Below are 20434 nucleotides of genomic sequence, written 5' to 3'. Positions count from 1 at the left end.
TGCTATGAACATGAATGAACCCTCAAATCATGCAGTTTGTTAAGGAGAAGTGTACTTCTTTCCATTTCTTCAGATACTATTAGATCAGATTTAAAATGTCCAGTAGTCACACAATAAAACTAGCTAATAAAAATCCCAAAGATCCAGAATAAGCTGACTTATAAGTGCTTATTACAAGTTTGGCCAGTAAAAAACCAAGAAACACCTAAACATTTTCTTTAAAACATGCAAAAGATTTGTCAGGGTCCTGCTCAATTTTAAGTGCAGATCTAGAAATGTACAAATAAATCATCCTACCTGAAGAAAGCTACCACTTCTGTCCATGCGGCCGGGTTGTAAAGCCAAATCCATTGCCATGCTGCTCTTGTTTTAAAATCCTGCAAGTCAAAAGAGGCATACGGATCACTAAATCAAATGACTCTGACATAAAATATCTGTTTTCAGTATGACATTCATAATGTATTAGCCATGCTCTTGTCTCTCTTCGAATTCAGTAATATTCTGGGCATGTCTGTGGTGTATTATTATGATTACAGATGAAAGATTTTGCCTGTGAGCCTGAGATTAGAGTCTAGAAGCTGTAATCATTTCCTCAAGGAGACAATTACACACTGACGGCGCTGTCTGCCTGACAGTTCTTGAAACTGTTAAACAGATATTTTCTAAAGCGTTATTTGTTTAATTAGTATACACAGCACTCAGAAGTTGCAAACACACATACAGACAGATGCAGGCAAAAGATCTTAAACAGATAATTTCCTCAAAGCTGTTTTAAACACAAATTGCAGAAGTTATTCATTATAGGAACATACTGTGAAGTCAGTATTCAGATCAGTTAAAACTTGCAACATTGTGTGGTTAGTATGGGTACTAGAAATAAAATTACAGTATATAATACAAACTTCAGTTAGTAAATGGTATTACTGAACAGACTGGACTCTTAATTACAGATCAGGGAAGTTATCCTGTTTATGAAAGCTGTGGGTGTTAAGTCATACCTCTCACTTTTTGAATTGCTGTATCAATGGAGCATTGTTGTGTTCTTCACACTATTGATTCTGTCTTTGGGGATATCCATAGTCTGAAGTGAAACTGGTGTGTATGTGAGTGTGTAGCACAGCTGCAATCAGACAAAGACGCATGGGACAAATACATTGAGACTTTTTTAAAGAGTGCATAAAATACTCTCTGTCACATACAAAAGTGGACATTCTTTCAATAAACTTCATGATTTTTAAAAACACTGAAAGAGTTGCCATGCACGCTGCTGGACACAAACATTTTCGAGGTTTTGACATTGAAAAAGAAAGACTGTACAGTATGTTCATTTATAATAGAATTTAAAAAATGATGAATTATTACATAACTTATAAACATATTTTTGGATTTATGTATAGTTGAAGTCAAAAGTTTATATACACCTTGCAGAATCTGCAAAATGTTAATTATTTTATCAAAATAAGAGGGATCATACAAAATGCATGTTATTTTTTATTTAGTACTGACCTGAATAAGATATTATTCACAAAAATAATAGTTGAATTTATAAAAATCAAAAGTTCAAAAGTTCACATACACTTGATTCTTAATACTGTGTTGTTACCTAAATGATCCCCGGCTGTGTTTTTTTGTTTGTTTAGTGAGTTGTTCATGAGTCCCTTGTTTGTCCTGAAGTTAAATTGCCTGCTGTTCTTCAGAAAAATCCTCCTTCAGAAAAATCCATTTTGTGTATTTGAACCCTTTCCAACAATGACTGTATGATTTTGAGATTCATCTTTTCACACTGAGGACAACTGAGGGACTCATATGCAACCATTACAGAAGGTTCAAATGCTCACTGATGCTCCAGAAGAAAAAACTGTCGGGGGTGTAAACTTTTGAACATACCAAAATGTAAATTTTTCTTATTAAATGCAATTAAGAACCAAGGGGTGAACACCTTTTGAAAAATGTACACACCTTCATTCTATTCAAAGGTTTACACCCCTGGCTCTTAATGCATCGTGCATCCTTCTGGAGCATCAGTGAGTGTTTGAACCTTCTGTAATAGTTGCATATGAGTCCCTCAGTTGTCCTCAGTGTGAAAAGATGGATCTCAAAATCATACAGTCATTGTTGGAAAGGGTTCAAAATGCTAAAAAAAAACAAAAAAAAAACAAAGAATCTGTGGGACCTGAAGGATTATTCTGAAGAACAGCAGTTTAACTGTTTAGGACAAACAAAAGACTAAAAAAAAAACCACAGATGTGGATCATTCAGGTAACAACAAAAAGTGTATGTAAACTTTTGAACAGGGTAATTTTTATAAATTCAACTATTATTTTCTCTTGTGGACTATATGTAAACATCTTTTATGTGAAATATCTTATTCAAGTCAGTACTAGGGCTGTGCAATTAATCGCAATCGCAAAAAAATCGCGATTTAAGCACATGCAATTTCTAAACCGCATAAGGCTGCAATTTTATCTATTAATTTATTTAGATTTTTATTCAGAAATACGTCCTTGTGCACATGATTTTAATATGTTAACCAATCAGAGCTCACTCCATGCACGATGAAGCTGAGCGGGAGAACCGAATAGGCGAGCAGGAGGAAAGAACATAAAATATGGATGCAGGTCAAAATAAAAATGATTTGGTGCCAAAGAGAAATTCACCGTCAGTCGTTTGGGAGTATTTTGGATTCAGGAGAGAGGATTTTACTACAGTTTTGTTTATTAAACTTAATACTATGTTATTTCATTGTGAAATGTTTTGTTATGCACTTCTTGTGCACTGAATACATTTAGAATGCATGTATGTAGCTTGTTTGAAAAAGCAAAAACAGTTGCCAAAATCGCAATTAAAATCGCAATCGCAATATTCATTCAAAAAATCGCAATATGATTATTTTGTCCATATTGCACAGCCCTAGTCAGTACTAAATAAAAAAATAACATGCATTTTGTATGATCCCTCTTACTTTGGTAAAATAATTAACATTTTGCAGATTCTGCAAGGCGTATGTAAACGTTTGACTTCAACTGTATATACACCCACACACACCAACACAGGAAAAAGGAAGCACATCTTACTCCATTTCACACACCAGTGACATTTGCACAAGAGGAATCTAAATAAGTTCCCATATCCATTATAAGAATATAATTCTTAGTAACCCAAACCACAGAAAAAAAAAAAAAAAAAAAAAATGCATGCATAATTCACAGAAACATTTATCAATAGGCAACAAGGTCTAAGGCTAAAAGTCTGTTTTCTGCTCAGGAGGGTGAATGCTCCACAGCTCCCTACCCTCTTTTTGTGGACAAACACATTTCTTCCTGTTTGTTTCTGTCTCAGTGCATGGAAGCAATTTGATGTGATATATGCTTAAAAATTCCTGACAAAGATGGACCACATCATTGCTCCAAGCAAAAACAGTGCATGTTGGCGTCATCTGGCTGGAGATCCCACAAACAAACTAGGAGCATAATTACACTTACTGTAACTTTGTTGTTGTGCTTAAACATTTTTGTAATAGAATGTGATTGAATGTAAAGCAAACTTGCAAAGCTGACATTACAATAGTGTTCATATCATGCACTTTATTTAATTTACAATGCTCTCTTCAAATATATATATATATATATATATATATATATATATATATATATACTATTAATTAAATATGCATATATTCATATACCTGTATAAAAGTAATATAATAAATTACATAGATAGATAACCTAAAGTAATGTTTGATTGTATATCGTGTTATGAATGTAAACTAACCATAAACACTAGTTTAAGAAGAAAAAATAAATTACAGTGTTGAAAATCAGGATTAATTCGTGAAAAACACAGATAAACACAGCGTTTAAATAGGGAAAACAAACAAGCCCAATGGGAACTGAAACAATTTCACTCTTAACGCATTTAATAAGTAATTACGCAACTTTTATATAAGAAAAAGGATATTATATAATCCTACCTATGAGTGCTCCTCTGCAGCAAACGAAATTGGCTGCATTTAAAGCCAGTCCCTTTAGCACATGCTTGCTTTTAATAACAACTACAGTCCAGTGATTCTGCAGCTATCCGTCAGTTTGACGCGCGTCGCCTCAAAGCGCTGCGGTCACATGATCACATGACTGACGCTGCACGTCGTTGGTGGTAAAGACATGTAAATAATTTGATAGAATAATAGCTAAATATGGATATGGTACATAAAGTTGAGGAAAAAGTTGAAGGAACAAAAGAAAGGGGTTAAACTTCCGGCAACTTTCTTGGTTGCTAAATACGCTAGCAGTGACTGATGATGAAATAACTCTGGTCTCAGACTATAGTGTACTTAAAATTTGCAAGAATTTTTTTTTTTTTTTTTCAAAAAGTACATACAAATGAATATAATGAAGAATGTCATTAAAGGTTTGTCTTTAGCTTGTTTTTATAATTATCTAAATGAAAATATAATTATTAATAAAACTTGTAGGAATGTTATTATTCAGCATTAGAAGAAAAGTAGACTGAGGGCATGTATTAAAAATTACACAACCTCAACCTTATCAGTTACTTGTAAGTTAACTCTAACTTCTCATATTAGACATCCTCTCCAAGTGTAAGATAACAATTTTTTCTTACTAAATTGGGCATACACATCCTTCTTTCACATTTACACTACTAGTCAAAAGTTTTTGAACAGTACGATTTTTAATGTTTTTTTTTAAGTCTCTTCTGCTCATCAAGCATTCATTTGATCCAAAGTACAGCCAGAACAGTAGATTTAAAAAAATATTTTTATTATTTAAAATAACCACTTTTTATTTGTATATATTTTAAAATATAATTTATTCATATGATTAAAGCTACATTTTCAGCATCATTACTCCAGTCTTCAGTGTCACATGATTCTTCAGAAATCATTCTAATATGCTAATTTCCCGTTCAAGATTTTTTCTTTTAATTATTATTATTTATAAATAAATAATTTAAATGATTATTTAAAACAGTTGAGTAGTTATTAATGATTATTTGATGAATAGAAAGATCCAAAGATCTGCATTTATCTGAAATAAAAAGCTTTTGTAACATTATACACTATACCATTCAAAAACTTGGAGTTAGTATATTTTTTTATTTTTTGGTAAGAAATTATAGAAATTAATACTTTTATTTAGGAAGGATGCTTTAAATTGATCAAATGTGATGATAAAGACATTTATAATGTTACAAAAGATTTCAGATAAATGCTGTTCTTCTGAACTTTCTGTTCATCAAAGAAACCTGAAAAATGTCAACGTAATAATAATAATAAATGTTTTCTGAGCAGCAAATCAGAATATTAGAATGATCGAATGATTTCTGAAGGATCATGTGACACTGAAGACTGAAGTAATAATGCTAAAAAACGTTGAAAACTTTGAAATAACACGAATAAATAACATTTTAACATATATTCAAATTGAAAGCAGTTATTAGTAAAAATATTTAAACATTTTAGTGTTTTTGCTGTACTTTGGATCAGGACTTCTTTAAAAACATTAAAAATCTCACTGTTCAAAAACTTTTGACTGGTAGTGTCCTTTTTTGCTTTTTTTCTACTTAAAGTCCCATGCAGTAAAGCAGGTTGCCTCACAAAAGCTTCTTTGTCCTTTTGCTTGGTTGGTCACGCTGTATTCTAAGATTATAAACTCAAGTGTAACCTAAATTTCAAATTAGGTCCCTAATGAATGGCATTATGTATAAAGAACAATACTACTTACCTGCTATGGAATAACTAACAATAACACATTTTTCTGTTCTGTTTTTATTTAAAAACATCACAGAGATACATTTAAATAAATTAGATGGCATAGTAAATATTTAGAGATGTTGTGTTTAAAGTGGTGCTAAAATACCACTGATGTGTGCCTGAGTCTTTTTTTCGACTGGTAAACGTGGAGCTGCCACTTGTTCTTGTCTTGTCTTTATACACAATCATAAGAAATTCAGACTGGGCACTACATTGAATAGGGACAGCAATAAGACAGAGAGTCAGCGGTATAAGCTCCACTGAGAGACGTCCCTGAAGAAGACAGCAGCATTCCACTGGAAGCTGGAGAGAACTGCAAATTGCAAAAACCTTAAACAAAAACAACAACAACAAAGAAATTCAATGAGCAGACTGTGCTATTTGGTGTCAATCTTCAAAGAATATCGCCTGGAGCTTGTTTCAGTTCAATGATAGCAATAAAACAACTTATATAAATGTACCCATCAATCGCTCAAATGACCATATGCACGAAGCGTTCTTTAGAACGTCCGCATAATGATAAGCCAGCTTGTAAACGTTTGCTGAAACTCATTTTATATGTGCTATATATAGGTGGACTCTTGAGATTATTTTTCAACTCTACAGCTGTGCAATAAAATTTACTTCAAAGATTCACTTTTCATTCATAAAGACAACATGGAATTTTTTTTTCATGAAAAGCAACTTTTTAAGATAAAAATGACATGAAGTTACTCATATAACCAGAAGATGGCAGCAGAGGATCAATCATTGGCTGCAGCTGCCATTTCAACTCCCTCATTTTTTCAAGACGTCTTTTGATTCATTATTAAATTACTAGTATAATAAATTGTAGTACTTTTACCACACTGAAGTTTATAGTGAAGCAAGTGCAGAAAGTCAGTAAATAAATAAATAAGCTCAGACACAAACAGCCTATAAGGGTGAATTATTTAAATACTTCTATATAGTTCACTACAAATGTAATAAGTTAAATACTAATGGTTTAAGAATTAAATAATGCACTCAATATAAATTGATATGAATTTGAAATATTTTATGGAACTTAATAACTACATCTTATAAGCTTTATCTTAAACTTTAAAAGCTATTAAATAGGCTTTATTTAATGAACACTAACTTGTTACTGCTATAGTTTCATTACTCTGAATTGAGTCTGAAAAAATTAACGCACAGCTCTTTTTTTTGACATCAGCTTGTCAGATGTTTTGTCCAGTTATTACTGTCAATCAGAGCAATGATTTGTGCATATTTAGCTGATTTAAAAAAAATGTAACCTGCGTTTGTCATTCTTGAAACAGTATACATGAACGTTTGGTCCTCTTAGACTAAACTTTTCTTCGATTGTGAATGGATTATGTAGAGAAAACGAGCAAAGTACACTTCTATTACGGCACAGTACATTTGACCGGAAATTACTTAGCTGGCTTGTCTAAAACAAGGAGGTAATCCATGCATATGGTCAATTATGAGAAAAAATAGACTAGTGGTACGGCTGTGGCTGTAAGTGTACCGTGAGGTAATCTATGGTTCCCGTTCTGAGGACACATCTCCCTCTGCTCCGCTGCTGGCGCTGGGGTCTGCTCTCGAGCGCTGAGCGGCCTTCTCTCTGCTGGACTCGGAGGGGCCCTTTGACCGTGTTTTTTCTTTCCGCTGCTGTTGCTTCTCTTGTTTGGACAGCTGAAGTAGGAAAAAAGGAAGAGAAGCAAACCGGTTTGTAGGTTTATACAGTCCCAAAGCAAGTAATCAGAACTAAAGAATATACAGTTTCTGTAGAAGATAATAATGAGACATGTATTTCATTGTGAATCAAAGCTGGATACCAGTTTAGGGTCTGTAGGGGCAGCAGGAGACTCCAGCTGAATGGTCACCGGTCCATCATTTTGAATGTGTACCTGCATTATTGCACCAAACTTCCCATCTAAAACACAATACAAGCTGGTTAACAACCAACACTCTAGCCTGGTGAAAAAAATATATGATTAGATGTTTTTAGCATTTCAATTAATTTTAACTATATAAATGAGTTTTTTTTTTAATTATATATTCATTTAGTAATTTTAATACAAGTGAATATGTACACTACCAGTCAAAAGGTTTTTGAAGAGTAAGATTTTTCATGTTTTTTTTTAAATGATCCTCTTCTGCTCACCAAGCCTGCATTTATTTGATCCAAAATACAGCAAAAACATAATATTGTGAAATATTTTACAATTTAAAATAACTTTCTATAGCTTTCTATTTGAAAATATGCGATGAAAAATGTAATTCATTTCTGTGATCAAAGCTAAATTTTTTAGCATCATTACTACAGACTTCAGTGTCACTGGATCCTTCAGAAATCCTTCCAATATGCTGATTTGTGCACAAAAAAACAAAACAATTTTATTATTATCATCATCATCAATATTTTAAACAGTTTTTGGTTTTCTATGATGAATAGAAAGATCCAAAAATCAGCATTTATCTGAAATAAAAAAGCTTTTTTAACATTATACACTATACTATTAAAAAGTGCAGAGTCAGCATGCATATATATATATATATATATATATATATATATATATATATATAGGGAAATATATTATAGGAATAAATACTTTTATTTAACAAGTATGTTTTTAATTTTTTTCCTATAAATGCTGTGTCTTTTGAACTTTCTATTTATCAAAGAAACCTGAAAGAAAATTATACTCAGCTGTTTTTAACATATAAATAATAATACATGTTTTTTGAGCAGCAAATTAGCTTTGAAATAACATAAATAAATTACATTTTAAAATACACTATCAGTTTGGACACACTTCCCCATTCTCTTTAATGGAGAAGTTTGTCCAAACTTTTGACTGGTAGTGTATATTCAAATAGAAAACAGTTATTTTAAACAGTACAAATATTTCAAAAGTTTACTTTTTTGTTGTACTTTGGATCAAATAAATGCAGACTTGGTGAGCAGAAGAAACTTCTTTAAAAACATTAAAAATCTCACTGTTCAAAAACTTTTGACTGGTAGTGTATATGTGTATATATTCATAGTCCTGTATATAAATGATATAATAAATTCACCTTTCAGATAAATCTCCTTTACTGGGATTCTGCTTAGTCTGTCATCAGGTTATCAATTATTAAACCAAACTGTCAAAAAACTATTTCAAATAGAATACTTTTAGTATTTTGTTGACACTTAAATGTAAGATCATATATGTGACCCTGGACCACAAAACCAGTCATAAGGTTAAATTTTACAAAACTGAGATGTATACATCATATGAAAGTTCAATAAATAAGCTTTCTATTGATGTATGGTTTGTTGGGATAGGACAATATTTGGCCGAGATACATCTATTTGAAAATCTGAAATCTGAGGGTGCAAAAAAATCAAAATACTGAGAAAATCACCTTTAAAGTTCTCCAAATTAAGTTCTTAACAATGCATATTACTAATCAAAAATTACATTTTGATGTATTTACAGTAGGAATTTTACAAAAAATATTCATGGAACATGATCTTTACTTAATTTCCTAATGATTTTTGGCATAAAAGAAAAATCAATAATTTTGACCCATACAATGTATTTTTGGCTATTGCTACAAATATACCCCAGCGACTTAAGACTGGTTTTGTGGTCCAGGGTCACATATAAGCACATTGGCTGATATATGTTAATTTAGTAGTTTTAATACAAGTAATAAAATTAATACAACTCTAAAATATAATAGGCTATTCATTTATTCTTTTAAAAAAAATAATAAATAAGCTTCATTAATTCACAAAGTTGCTTTGACACAACCCGTATTGTTAAAAGCGCTGTATAAATAAAGGTAAGAAATTAAATGGAGAACCACTGTTCTAGCTGTCCTCTTAGTAAAATTGTAAATTTCTGAATTACCATTTGATTAATGTATCAGTGACTAATAATATTGAAGGAATAGTTCGGCCAATCACACTCGCCATTAGCTTGCACAAAACCATTGGGAAAAAATGTCTCCTTTTGTGTTCTACAGATTTGAAATGACAAAACAGCAAGTAAAATGGTAATTTTTGGATAAACTATCCATTTAATGTAGCAAATACCTTAAATCATGCGCAAATCCTAATCGGAAAATGTAACCTTCAACATTTGGCTGGTTTACCCTTACCTTTGATGAGTTCTGGTTTATATGTTTCCCTCATCTGCTCCAACATGTTGTTGTAAAAGGGCTGGGACAGTTCAGCCGGCATGGCAGAGTGGTAATCAGGCTTATTTCCCTTGAGGATACACTGCAGAGTGAACTGACTCACACACAACACCTCTAGCTCTTTGTCCATCACACTGCGGCTCCAGGCGCGGCCGTTCTCATCCTCAAACAGACGCAAGTTAAGAATCTTGCGTACCCTGATAAACAACATCATACTGATCAGACTTATGGACAATATTTGATATGGTCAGTGTAAGCAGCATTAAAATAGAAAGAGTAGCATATTTAGAATGATTTCTGAAGGTTCATGTGACACTGAAGACTGGAGTAATGATGCTGAAATTTACATTTTAAAATACATTTAAATAGAAAACAGTTTTTTAAAAATTGTATTAACAGTTCTAAAGAGCATAGAGACTTCTTACTCACAGAAAAATGCTCACAACTACTTTTATTACTGAGTCCATGTGATCTTTTTTCTTTTCAACTATTTAATTGAACTTACACTACCAGTCAAATGTTTCTGAATAGTAAGATTTTTAATGTTTTTTAGAAGTCTCTTCTGCTCTCTAAGCCTGCATTTACTTCATCCAAAGTACAGAAAATGACAGTGAAATTTTGAAATATTTTTACTATTTATATATTTTAAAATGTAATTTATTCCTGTGATTTAAAGCTGAATTTTTAGCATGATTACTACAGTCACATGATCCTTCAGAAATCATTCTAATATTCTGATTTGAAGCTAAAAAAACATTTTGAAAACAGCTGAATAGAATTGTTCAGGTTTCTTTGATGAATAGAAAGTTCAGAAGAACAGCCTTTTTTAAAAAGTAGAAATGTTTTGCAACATTATAAATGCCTTTATCATAGCTTTTGATCAATTTAAAGCATCCTTGTTAAATAAAAGTATTATATTGACTCTCACTTTATATATCAAAGAATCCTGAAAAAAAATGTACTCAACCGCATTAAATATTGACAATAATAATATAAAAAATGTTTCTTGAACAGCAAATCAGCATATTAGAATGATATCTGAAGGATCATGTGACAATGAAGACTGGAGTAATGATGCTGAAAATTCAGCTTTGATCACAGGAATAAATTACTTTTTACAATATATTCAAATAGAAAGCTGTTATTTTAAACAGTAAAACTATTTTACAATATTACAGCTTTTGCTTTATTTTGGATCAAATAAATGCAGGCTTGGTGAGCAGACGAGACTAAAAAACATTAAAAATCTTTTGACTGGTAGTGTATTTCACGTAACAGTGTAACATCTTTGGGATATAAATGCCTAAATATGCATTTCACTTACAGACCTGGATTTATGAATGAAATACCTGGTCTCCAAAAAATAGACCCTGGTTTTATAATGTTAACATTATAAATACTAATAAATAAATTTCATGCATAAATGGCAATGCAGTTCATTATTATTTGATGTTATTACAATAATAATAAGTATTATTTTACGTGTTATTATATTATATACAACTCACTGCCTATTTGATTTTTGGCCAGACATCAGTACTTACATGTAGTCAACATCCTTCTGTGTGTCCTCCACTGAGATGCCAAGTAAGACGCAGAGTCCTTTTCCTATGGAACTGATCTGCTCCTCCCCAACTGTTTCGGAAAGTGTATGAATGACGTCACCGTACAGTAAAGTAACTGTAACACGAGCTGCATACTTAACATGATATATAGTGCTGATCTAAACAGTTAGATCTAATGCATAGACTTCAACATCAGTGTATATTTTAAAACGCAAATGCTAAAATTTTTAAATGCTGAAGTGTTAAAGCATGGAGCGCGCATGGCGCTTTCACTATCATTTCAATACCGACAGTATTACATTTACAATTTATCGACAGTATTACAAGGAGCGTCAAGCTGACAGCAAGATTCACTGTGAAATAAGGAGAGTAGTTAGTGCCGTACCTGTTACGCTTGCCTTCGTTACTCTTTGAATGATCGCCTTCATTGTTTTGGTCTCCTGTCATGTGTAACACTGGAACACTTTGATCTTCCGGGTTCTACGAAGCCCCGCCCCTCTGAGCGGCAGCGCGCACTGACGCTTTCGCTCCCTTGTGGACGAGATGTTCAGGTAAAATAAAGCATTTATTTTTAAATTTAGAATTATTTATTCCTTTGAAATTCATATATTTCCTGACTGTAATTTGCATTCAAAGTTTGTATTACATTTGTGTTTATAGTTATAAGGACTTTACTATTATTCTCAAATGTGCTAAGTAGTACAACTTTTTAAATTTGAAGATCGGGATTTAACTTATTTTGTCTTCTAGAAAACATGTATCTTCTGTAGCTTCTGAAGGGCAGTACTAAATGAAAAATACATGAAATTTAGGCAAAATGAGAAAAACGTACACATCCTCCTTCTGTTCAAAAGTTTTCACCCCTGGCTCTTAATGCATCGTTTTCCTTTCTAAAGCATCAATGAGCATTTGAACCTTCTTTAATAGTTGTGTATGAGTCCCTCAGCTGTCCTTAGTGTCAAAAGATGGATCTCATGATCATACAGTCATTGTTAGAAAGGGTTCAAATACACAAAAATGCAGAAAAATAATTTTTTTTGAAGAACAGCAGGCAGTTCAGGACAAACAAGGGACTCATGGTCAGCTATCACTAAACAAACAAACAAACAAACAAACAAACAAAAAACACAGCTGTGGATGATTCAGGTAACAACACAGTTTTAAGAATCAAGTGTATGTAAACATTTGAACAGGGTCATTTTTAGAAATGTATTATTTTCTCGTGTGGACTATATGAAAACATCTTTTATGTGAAATATCTTATTCAGGTCAGTAGTAAATAAAGCTATGTTAAAACTACATCACCACCCTATTTATAAGCCTGTTAGTAAAACAAAACCTCAATAATAACACATAAACATAAAAAAAAAAATCATTTCAATAAACACAACAGAAGTTTAGAGTTTATCATAAGTTGTATTTTTCAGTTTCTATACCCCATTTCCAGCTCTTTTTCAAATCAAAAGCACAGTATTGAGGGTATAAGGTATAGTTACAAACAATGCCCCCGGACCCCCCTAGGGGGACTGAGGTCCACCCACCACAGCCTCAAAAAATCCTGTGGGAAACTGTAAACATTTCAGCACATTTGGGTGAACACAATATTCCCTTTTAAACTCCAAAGACAATCATCAAAATATTTTATTTCTGTTGTTGCCTCATTTAGACTGCAGACGAGTTTAGTGTCCCATAACATTAATTCCACTTTTATATTTATTTTAAAATATGACAGTTAATCAGAAAAGTCAGAAAACAAACAAACAGTACTTATTTGTCTTCGTCTTGTTTTTGACTCTCTGGATAACTTCCATATGTAGATTTGTAGAAGTTTGAAAGCATTGTGGTGTGTGGCACAGAATCCTCCTTATAGATTATTGTGGTTTGAATGCGTTTCGTTTCATGTGTCTTCACATTAGGATTGTTTTCTTCCTCGACGACCTTTTTTTCAACTACAAAAAAACAAAACAAAACAGAGAATTATGTGCAACAAATTACATTAGGTTTAAAACACTACCAGTCAAAAGTTTTTGAACAGTAAGGTCTCTTTTGCTCACCAAGCCTGCATTTATTTGATCCAAAATACAGCAAAAGCAGTAATATTGTGAAATATTTTTACTATTTAACTGCTTTCTATTTTGAATATATTTTAAAATGTAATTTATTCTTTTGATCAAAGCTGAATTTTCAGCATCATTACTCCAGTCTTCAGTGTCACATGATCCTGCAGAAATCATTCTAATATGTGGATTTGCTGCTCAAGAAACATTATTATCATCATTATTTAAAACAGTTGAGTAATTATTTGATGAATTGAAGATCCAAACATAAGCATTTATCTGAAGTAAAAAGCTTGTAACATTATACACAGTATATTTTTTTCTTTTGGGGAAATACATTTTAGAAATTACTACTTTTATTTTGCAGAGATGCTTTACATTGATCAAAAGTGATGATAAATACATCTATGTTACAAATGATTTCTTCAGATAAATGCTGTTCTTCTGAACTTTCTATTCATCAAAGAAACCTAAAAAAAAAAAAAAAATCTATACAGCTGTTTTCAACATCATAATTTTTTGAGCAGCGAATCAGAATATTAGAATGATTTCTGAAGGATCATGTGACTGGAGCAATGATGCTAAAATTCATCTTTGAAATCACAGGGAAAAAATTACATTTTAAAATATATTCAAATAGAAAACAGTTATTTCAAATAAGTATTTGAAATAACTGTTTTCTATTTGAATACATTTTAAAATATATTCAAATAGAAAACAGTTATTTCAAATAAGTATTTGAAATAACTGTTTTCTATTTGAATATATTTTAAAATGTAATTTTAATTAATTTTAATTTTTCATCAATGCTAAAATTCATCTTTGAAATCACAGGGAAAAAATTACATTTTAAAATATATTCAAATAGAAAACAGTTATTTCAAATAATTAAATATTTTTATACTGTTTTTGCTGTACTTTGATCAAATAAATGCAGGCTTGGTGAGCAGAAAATACGTCCTTAAAAATCTTACTGTTCAAAAACTTTTGAAGGGTAGTGTATTTAGTATAAAAATGCCCACAGTGAAATTTTAAGCTGCAATGATACATTTTAAGTCAAAAGGTTCGTAAAATAATTAAATACTTTTGATACAAATGCCGGCTGAACCCATTTTAAAATTAACCTTTTATGTCTCCAATCGTGTATTTGTAATATGCGTAACCAATCGTGGTCCAAACTCCAACAGCATACATCAGTGCCGCATTCCGGTTCCACTTGACAGGATCAAACTTCATATCTGCAACACAATGTCAAAAATGTTGGACAGAAATGAAGAAGATGGCAATAATATTCACAAGGACGCTGCTCGTGTTGACACTTCCTCCTCCTTCTTCTATTTAAACAGTTTTATAAACAGACTACCGCCACCTTTTGTTCCGGAGTGTGGATCAAACCGTAGGTTCACAATCTAATTATACTCAGTGAGAATAGTATTATTTCAAATAAAAAGTGTTATTAAAAATAAAAATATTAAAACGAAAATTATTGTCCAGGCTTATGATTAATTAGTAAATAGAAGGACGGTCACTTGGTATCTGTTACTTTTCTCAGCGCTGGCCAAAGGCAGCCAATCGCAGCTGTCTAATTAGACGAGTCGATTTCATTTAAACATTTCATGATTTATTTTCATGTCAGATAACAATGCTATTAGTAATAGAACGTAGAGTTCAGTCACCAAAACCACCAGAGGGAGCCAGATTCCACTAATATAAAGTCTGATAAATAGCGTCGATGTTTCCTGTCCATTTTGTGCCCTCTTCTCGTTAGAGACTTTAAAAGATGTAGACTATAACATAATACAATTTTAATTAATACCTAATGATATTAAATTCTGTTCTATAATAAGACTTTAAGTTTTTAACGTAAGAAATGAAATTAGTATAGCTATGTAGTAGCCTATAGATAGATACAGTCAAACCCAAATGTACTCAGACACCTTCAACATTTCTCACATTATCACAGTTTTTTCGCTATAGTTTAGCAAATGGTAATAAAATATGACAAGAACTCAGAGTTAAACTGTGTAAGAACAAGGTTATCTTGACAATGGCAAAAGTATGTAATAATTTAGGTTGAATAGCTGTCAGGTGTTAAATTTAAGTACACAATTAGATAATACCAATTTAGGTCAAGCAATTACCAATCAATGTGGTGTAAAAAGGTCACATTAGCAATTAAAGCAAAATATGGTCAGGTCAAAATGTCTGAATAATTTTTGGTCCAAAATCTTTATCAGTTTGACTAGTAGTCCACTGTTTGAAGAATTTTTTAATATAATATGTTACAGTTTACTTTATTTTGCTATCCTCACTTACAAAGCCAGAAATTATTCATACCCCTGGCAAATTCTGACCTAAAGTTACTTTTATTCAACCAGCAAGGTTTTTTTTTATTATTATTAGAAATGACACAGACGTCTCCCAGAAGATAATAAGACGATGTACAGTCGTGGCCAAAAGTTTTGAGAATGACACAAATATTAGTTTTCACAAAGTTTGCTGTTCAACTGCTTTTAGATCTTTGTTTCAGTTGTTTCTGTGATGTACTGAAATATAATTACAAGCACTTCATACGTTTCAAAGGCTTTTATCGACAATTACATGACATTTATGCAAAGAGTCAGTATTTGCAGTGTTGGCCCTTCTTTTTCAGGACCTCTGCAATTCGACTGGGCATGCTCTCAATCAACTTCTGGGCCAGATCCTGACTGATAGCAACCCATTCTTTCATAATCACTTCTTGGAGTTTGTCAGAATTAGTGGGTTTTTGTTTGTCCACCCGCCTCTTGAGGATTGACCACAAGTTTTAAGATCTGGGGAGTTTCCAGGCCATGGACCCAAAATGTCAACGTTTTGGTCCCCGAGCCACTTAGTTATCACTTTTGCCTTATGGCACGGTGCTCCATCGTGCTGGAAAATGCATTGTTCTTCACCAAACTGTTGTTGGATTGTTGGAAGAAGTTGCTGTTGGAGGGTGTTTTGGTACCATTCTTTATTCATGGCTGTGTTTTTGGCCAAAATTGTGAGTGAGCCCACTCCCTTGGATGAGAAGCAACCCCACACATGAATGGTCTCAGGATGCTTTACTGTTGGCATGACACAGGACTGATGGTAGCGCTCACCTTTTCTTCTCCGGACAAGCCTTCTTCCAGATGCCCCAAACAATCGGAAAGAGGCTTCATCGGAGAATATGACTTTGCCCCAGTCCTCAGCAGTCCATTCGTCATACTTTTTGCAGAAGATCAATTTGTCCCTGATGTTTTTTTTTGGAGAGAAGTGGCTTCTTTGCGGCCCTTCTCGACACCAGGCCATCTTCCAAAAGTCTTGGCCTCACTGTGATGCAGATGTGCTCACACCTGCCTGCTGCCATTCCTGAGCAAGCTCTGCACTGGTGGCACTCCGATCCCGCAGCTGAATCATCTTTAGGAGACGATCCTGGCTCTTGCTGGACTTTCTTGGACGCCCTGAAGCCTTCTTAACAATGCAGTGGAAATTTTTTTTTCGGGATTAAGTTAATTTTCATGGCAAAGAAGGACTATGCAATTCATCTGATCACTCTTCATAACATTCTGGAGTATATGCAAATTGCTATTATAAAAACTTAAGCAGCAACTTTTCCAATTTCCAATATTTATGCAATTCTCAAAACTTTTGGCCACAACTGTACAAGAGGCATCATTGTGGAAATAATATTACTCATCTTTTATTTACATTTGAACAAAAAGTTGCATGTCCAAAATTATTCTTCTCAATAATCAATAGAAAAGCCTTTATTGGCTATTACAGCAATCAAACGCTTCCTATAATTGCTGACCAGCTTTTTGCATGTCTCCACTGGTATTTTTGCCCGTTCATCTTTAGCGATGAGCTTCAACTCTTTCAGGTTGGAGGGTCTCCTTGAACTCATCTTTAGCTCCCTCCACAGATTTCCAATTGGATTTAAGTCAGGACTCTGGCTGGGCCACTGTAAAACATTAATGTTTTTGTCTGCTAACCATTTCTTCACCACTTTTGCTGTGTGTTTTGGGTCGTTGTCGTGCTGAAATGTCCACTGGTGCCCAAGGCCAAGTTTCTCTGCAGACTGCCTGATGTTGTTGTTGAGAATTTTGATGTATTGCTCCTTTTTCATGGTGCCGTTTACTGTGATTAGGTTCCCTGGTCCACCGGCTGAAAAACACCCCCAAAACATTAGATTCCCACCACCATGTTTGACAGTGGGGATGGTGTTCTTAGGGTTGAAGGGTTCTCCTTTTTTACGCCAAATAAAGGCTACAACATTGTGGCCAAACAATTTAATTTTTGTTTCATCTGACCATAAAACAGAAGACCAGAAGTCTTCTTCTTTGTCCAGATGAGCATTTGCAAAGGCCAAGCGGGCTTTTGTGTGCCTTAACTGGAGAAGTGGTGTCCTCCTCGGTCTGCGTCTGTGGAACCCAGTGGTGTGCAGTGTCAGTTGGACTGTCTGTCTTGAGATGTTGCCACCAGCAGAGCCCAGATTCATCAGGATGGCCTTGGTGGTGATCCTTGGATTCTTTTTTTACCTCTCTCACTATCCTCCTGGCCAGCACAGGTGTCACTTTTAGCTTCCGACCATGTCCTCTGAGATTTTTCACAGTGCGGAACGTCTTGTATTTTTAATAATCCTTTCCTGACTTGTGAGCAGCCACAATGCGCAGCCGCAGGTCCTCAGTGAGCTCCTTTGTCTTAGCCATGACTGTCCACAAACCAACAGCAGAGAGCTTCTGTTTTTCAACTGTTGAGTTGATTAAAACATCTGTTCCCAATGAATCAGGGTAATTAGGATGCTTTAGAACAGCTTGGACTATTTGGAATGGTATAGAACTTCGGATTTTCCCATAGACTGTGACAGTTTGCAAAGGGTATGAATAATTTTGGACATGCCACTTTTTGTTCAAATTTTAATAAAAGCTGAGAAATATTTTTTTCCACAATGATGCCTCTTGTACATTGTCTTGTACAAGTATCTTTTGGGAGAAACCTGTCATTTCCGGTAAAAAAAAAAACTTGCTGGTTGAGTAAAAGTAACTTTAAGTCAGAATTTGCCAGGGGTATATATATATATATATATATATATATATATATATATATATATACACACACACACACACACACACACACACACACACACATATATATATATATATATATATATATATATAGTGTCTGAATAATGTTTGGTCTGTAGATAGATGAAAAAAGTAGTTCAAAAAATGTTTTATAATAATAAAAAAAAAAAAAAAAAATCCTTGTATGGTAGTCAGTTGTAGAGCTCTTCACAGAGGACCCGAGACCCGAGGACCCGGGACCCGACCCGGGACCCGTACGGGTTCGGGTCTATATTTTAAATGGTTAGCCGGGTCCGGGTCGGGTCCAAATCTATTACTTCGGGTCCCGGGTATGTTTAACTTGTGTGTAATACCCGAGTCGATCGGAGAACATCGCACCTTCCAGTGTCAGTCACCACTTTGCACGTGTTTTGTAACTTGCATCTTGTAAAATTATGATAAGAAAAGTGTGAGAAGGAAATAAAAAAAAGAAGAAGATTAAATAAATAAATAAAAACGCGTGTCGCGTGACCGCAGCAGCGAGAAGCAGAGCGCAGGAGGAGTTAACGTAAACGGACGGTCGGTGATCATGGATTCCTTCAGGAGTGATGTGAAATAAAAAGCCTTGCACATTTATTTATTTCACATGAGCAACAAAATATGAGATCGAAAATGAACAGTCACATTAATGTTGTCTGTGATGTTTACACTGCATTAAAATAACGCGCATGAAATGTTTCTATGGCAACCAGAGCTGGCGACTTTTACCAAAGACCAGAGCCATAGAGAAACTCTGCCAAATACTATAGAATACCTTTAAGGCCTTAAAGGGACTTTGCTTTTACTCTGCCATAGTACACATAGCATTCTTTCTTACGTTTATAATAATACGGAAGAACCATCTTGTTATATTTTAATTTTTTGGTCAGGCTCGGCTCAGAGAGCACAGTGATAATAGAAAATATGGTGGAAAAAATACACTCTTTTCAGAATAAGCTATTTACGCTATCAAGCTGTCTCGTGCTATACGTGCGAATTCCTCCTTTAAGTTTCATAATGTGACCACTAGGTGGAGCTCTAAACATATGTTTTGTATTGCTTTATCTTACTGAAGAAGATACTGTTATTGAAGATGCACGCAGTAAAGTTTACCGCATTCATTGTTTTGTGCCTTTTTGGAAAAAAAATGTTTAATTATAAATTAATAATATTAATAAATAATAAATTAACTAATAAATAAAACACTTGCGCCGAGTCTTTATTACAATCTGCAAAAGTAGGCTATCGTGTAGTTCAATGGTCATTCGTCACCGACCGTGACCGCGAGTAGCCTGCCCTAAATTAAAGCTGGAATAGTGGATTAAAAAGGGTCTTTCTGTCGGCAAGAGAGAAGAACAGCCTAACATGTAAATGTAGTGAAGGAGGTCTGTATGCAACGCTACTAACAGTAGTTTACGCCAAAATAGTTTTGTTTTTTTCCTTCGCAACTTATTTATAGTTAATAACAGTTTGCTGTGCAATATGTGCCGATCGGGTACAGTCGGGTCTGTGTCTTCCCAGCCGAGTTCGGGTCCAACTAGTACATTTAAGGTATATTTCGGGTCTTCACGGGTTCGGGTCCCACTTTAAAATAAAATACGGGTCCGGGTCGGTTCCGTCCAGGACATTTACGGGTCTCTTCGGGTTCGGGTACGAATTTTTGGACCCGTGAAGACCTCTAGTCAGTTGATAACTTATATTGTGAACTTAAGTTAAAAAATAATGTGCATAAGTATAAAGTGTTTTGTCTTCGTTTAA

The 20434-nt window shown here is 33.7% G+C and overlaps 2 protein-coding genes across 2 annotated transcripts; both read right to left on the bottom strand.

Annotated features, from left to right (window-relative positions):
- Nucleotides 1–5787: 5787 nt before the first annotated feature.
- On the bottom strand, nucleotides 5788–12780 carry dtd1 (D-aminoacyl-tRNA deacylase 1). The gene is made up of 6 exons (XM_073852074.1): nucleotides 11900–12780; nucleotides 11494–11584; nucleotides 9911–10146; nucleotides 7594–7691; nucleotides 7284–7450; nucleotides 5788–6100 (listed from the first exon to the last, which is right to left on the bottom strand). Exons 1-5 carry the CDS (start codon nucleotides 11940–11942, stop codon nucleotides 7295–7297), a joined length of 624 nt encoding a protein of 207 aa, XP_073708175.1. The 5' UTR covers nucleotides 11943–12780; the 3' UTR covers nucleotides 5788–6100; nucleotides 7284–7294.
- Nucleotides 12781–12910: 130 nt separating this feature from the next.
- On the bottom strand, nucleotides 12911–14894 carry LOC141347093 (small integral membrane protein 26-like). Its single transcript, XM_073852075.1, has 2 exons — nucleotides 14696–14894; nucleotides 12911–13463 (listed from the first exon to the last, which is right to left on the bottom strand). Exons 1-2 carry the CDS (start codon nucleotides 14805–14807, stop codon nucleotides 13282–13284), a joined length of 294 nt encoding a protein of 97 aa, XP_073708176.1. The 5' UTR covers nucleotides 14808–14894; the 3' UTR covers nucleotides 12911–13281.
- Nucleotides 14895–20434: the final 5540 nt, after the last annotated feature.

The sequence above is a fragment of the Garra rufa genome, chromosome 12 (assembly GCF_049309525.1).
Source record: "Garra rufa chromosome 12, GarRuf1.0, whole genome shotgun sequence".
Lineage (NCBI taxonomy): Eukaryota > Metazoa > Chordata > Actinopteri > Cypriniformes > Cyprinidae > Garra > Garra rufa.
The sequence above is the reverse complement of the archived record's forward strand: the minus strand, read 5'-3'. Positions and strand labels throughout refer to the sequence as shown.

What these genes read in the sequence shown, in the direction of transcription:
- LOC141347093 (XM_073852075.1), bottom strand. Translation starts at nt 14,807, where the DNA reads ATGAAGTTTGATCCTGTCAAGTGGAACCGGAATGCGGCACTGATGTAT. An exon ending in CACGATTGGAGACATAAAAG is followed by an intron (nt 13,464 to 14,695) that starts GTTAATTTTAAA and finishes GTTTTTTTGTAG; the next exon opens with TTGAAAAAAAGGTCGTCGAG.
- dtd1 (XM_073852074.1), bottom strand. Translation starts at nt 11,942, where the DNA reads ATGAAGGCGATCATTCAAAGAGTAACGAAGGCAAGCGTAACAG. An exon ending in AACGAAGGCAAGCGTAACAG is followed by an intron (nt 11,585 to 11,899) that starts GTACGGCACTAA and finishes TTTCCGAAACAG; the next exon opens with TTGGGGAGGAGCAGATCAGT. An exon ending in CCCCTACAGACCCTAAACTG is followed by an intron (nt 7,451 to 7,593) that starts GTATCCAGCTTT and finishes TTCCTACTTCAG; the next exon opens with CTGTCCAAACAAGAGAAGCA.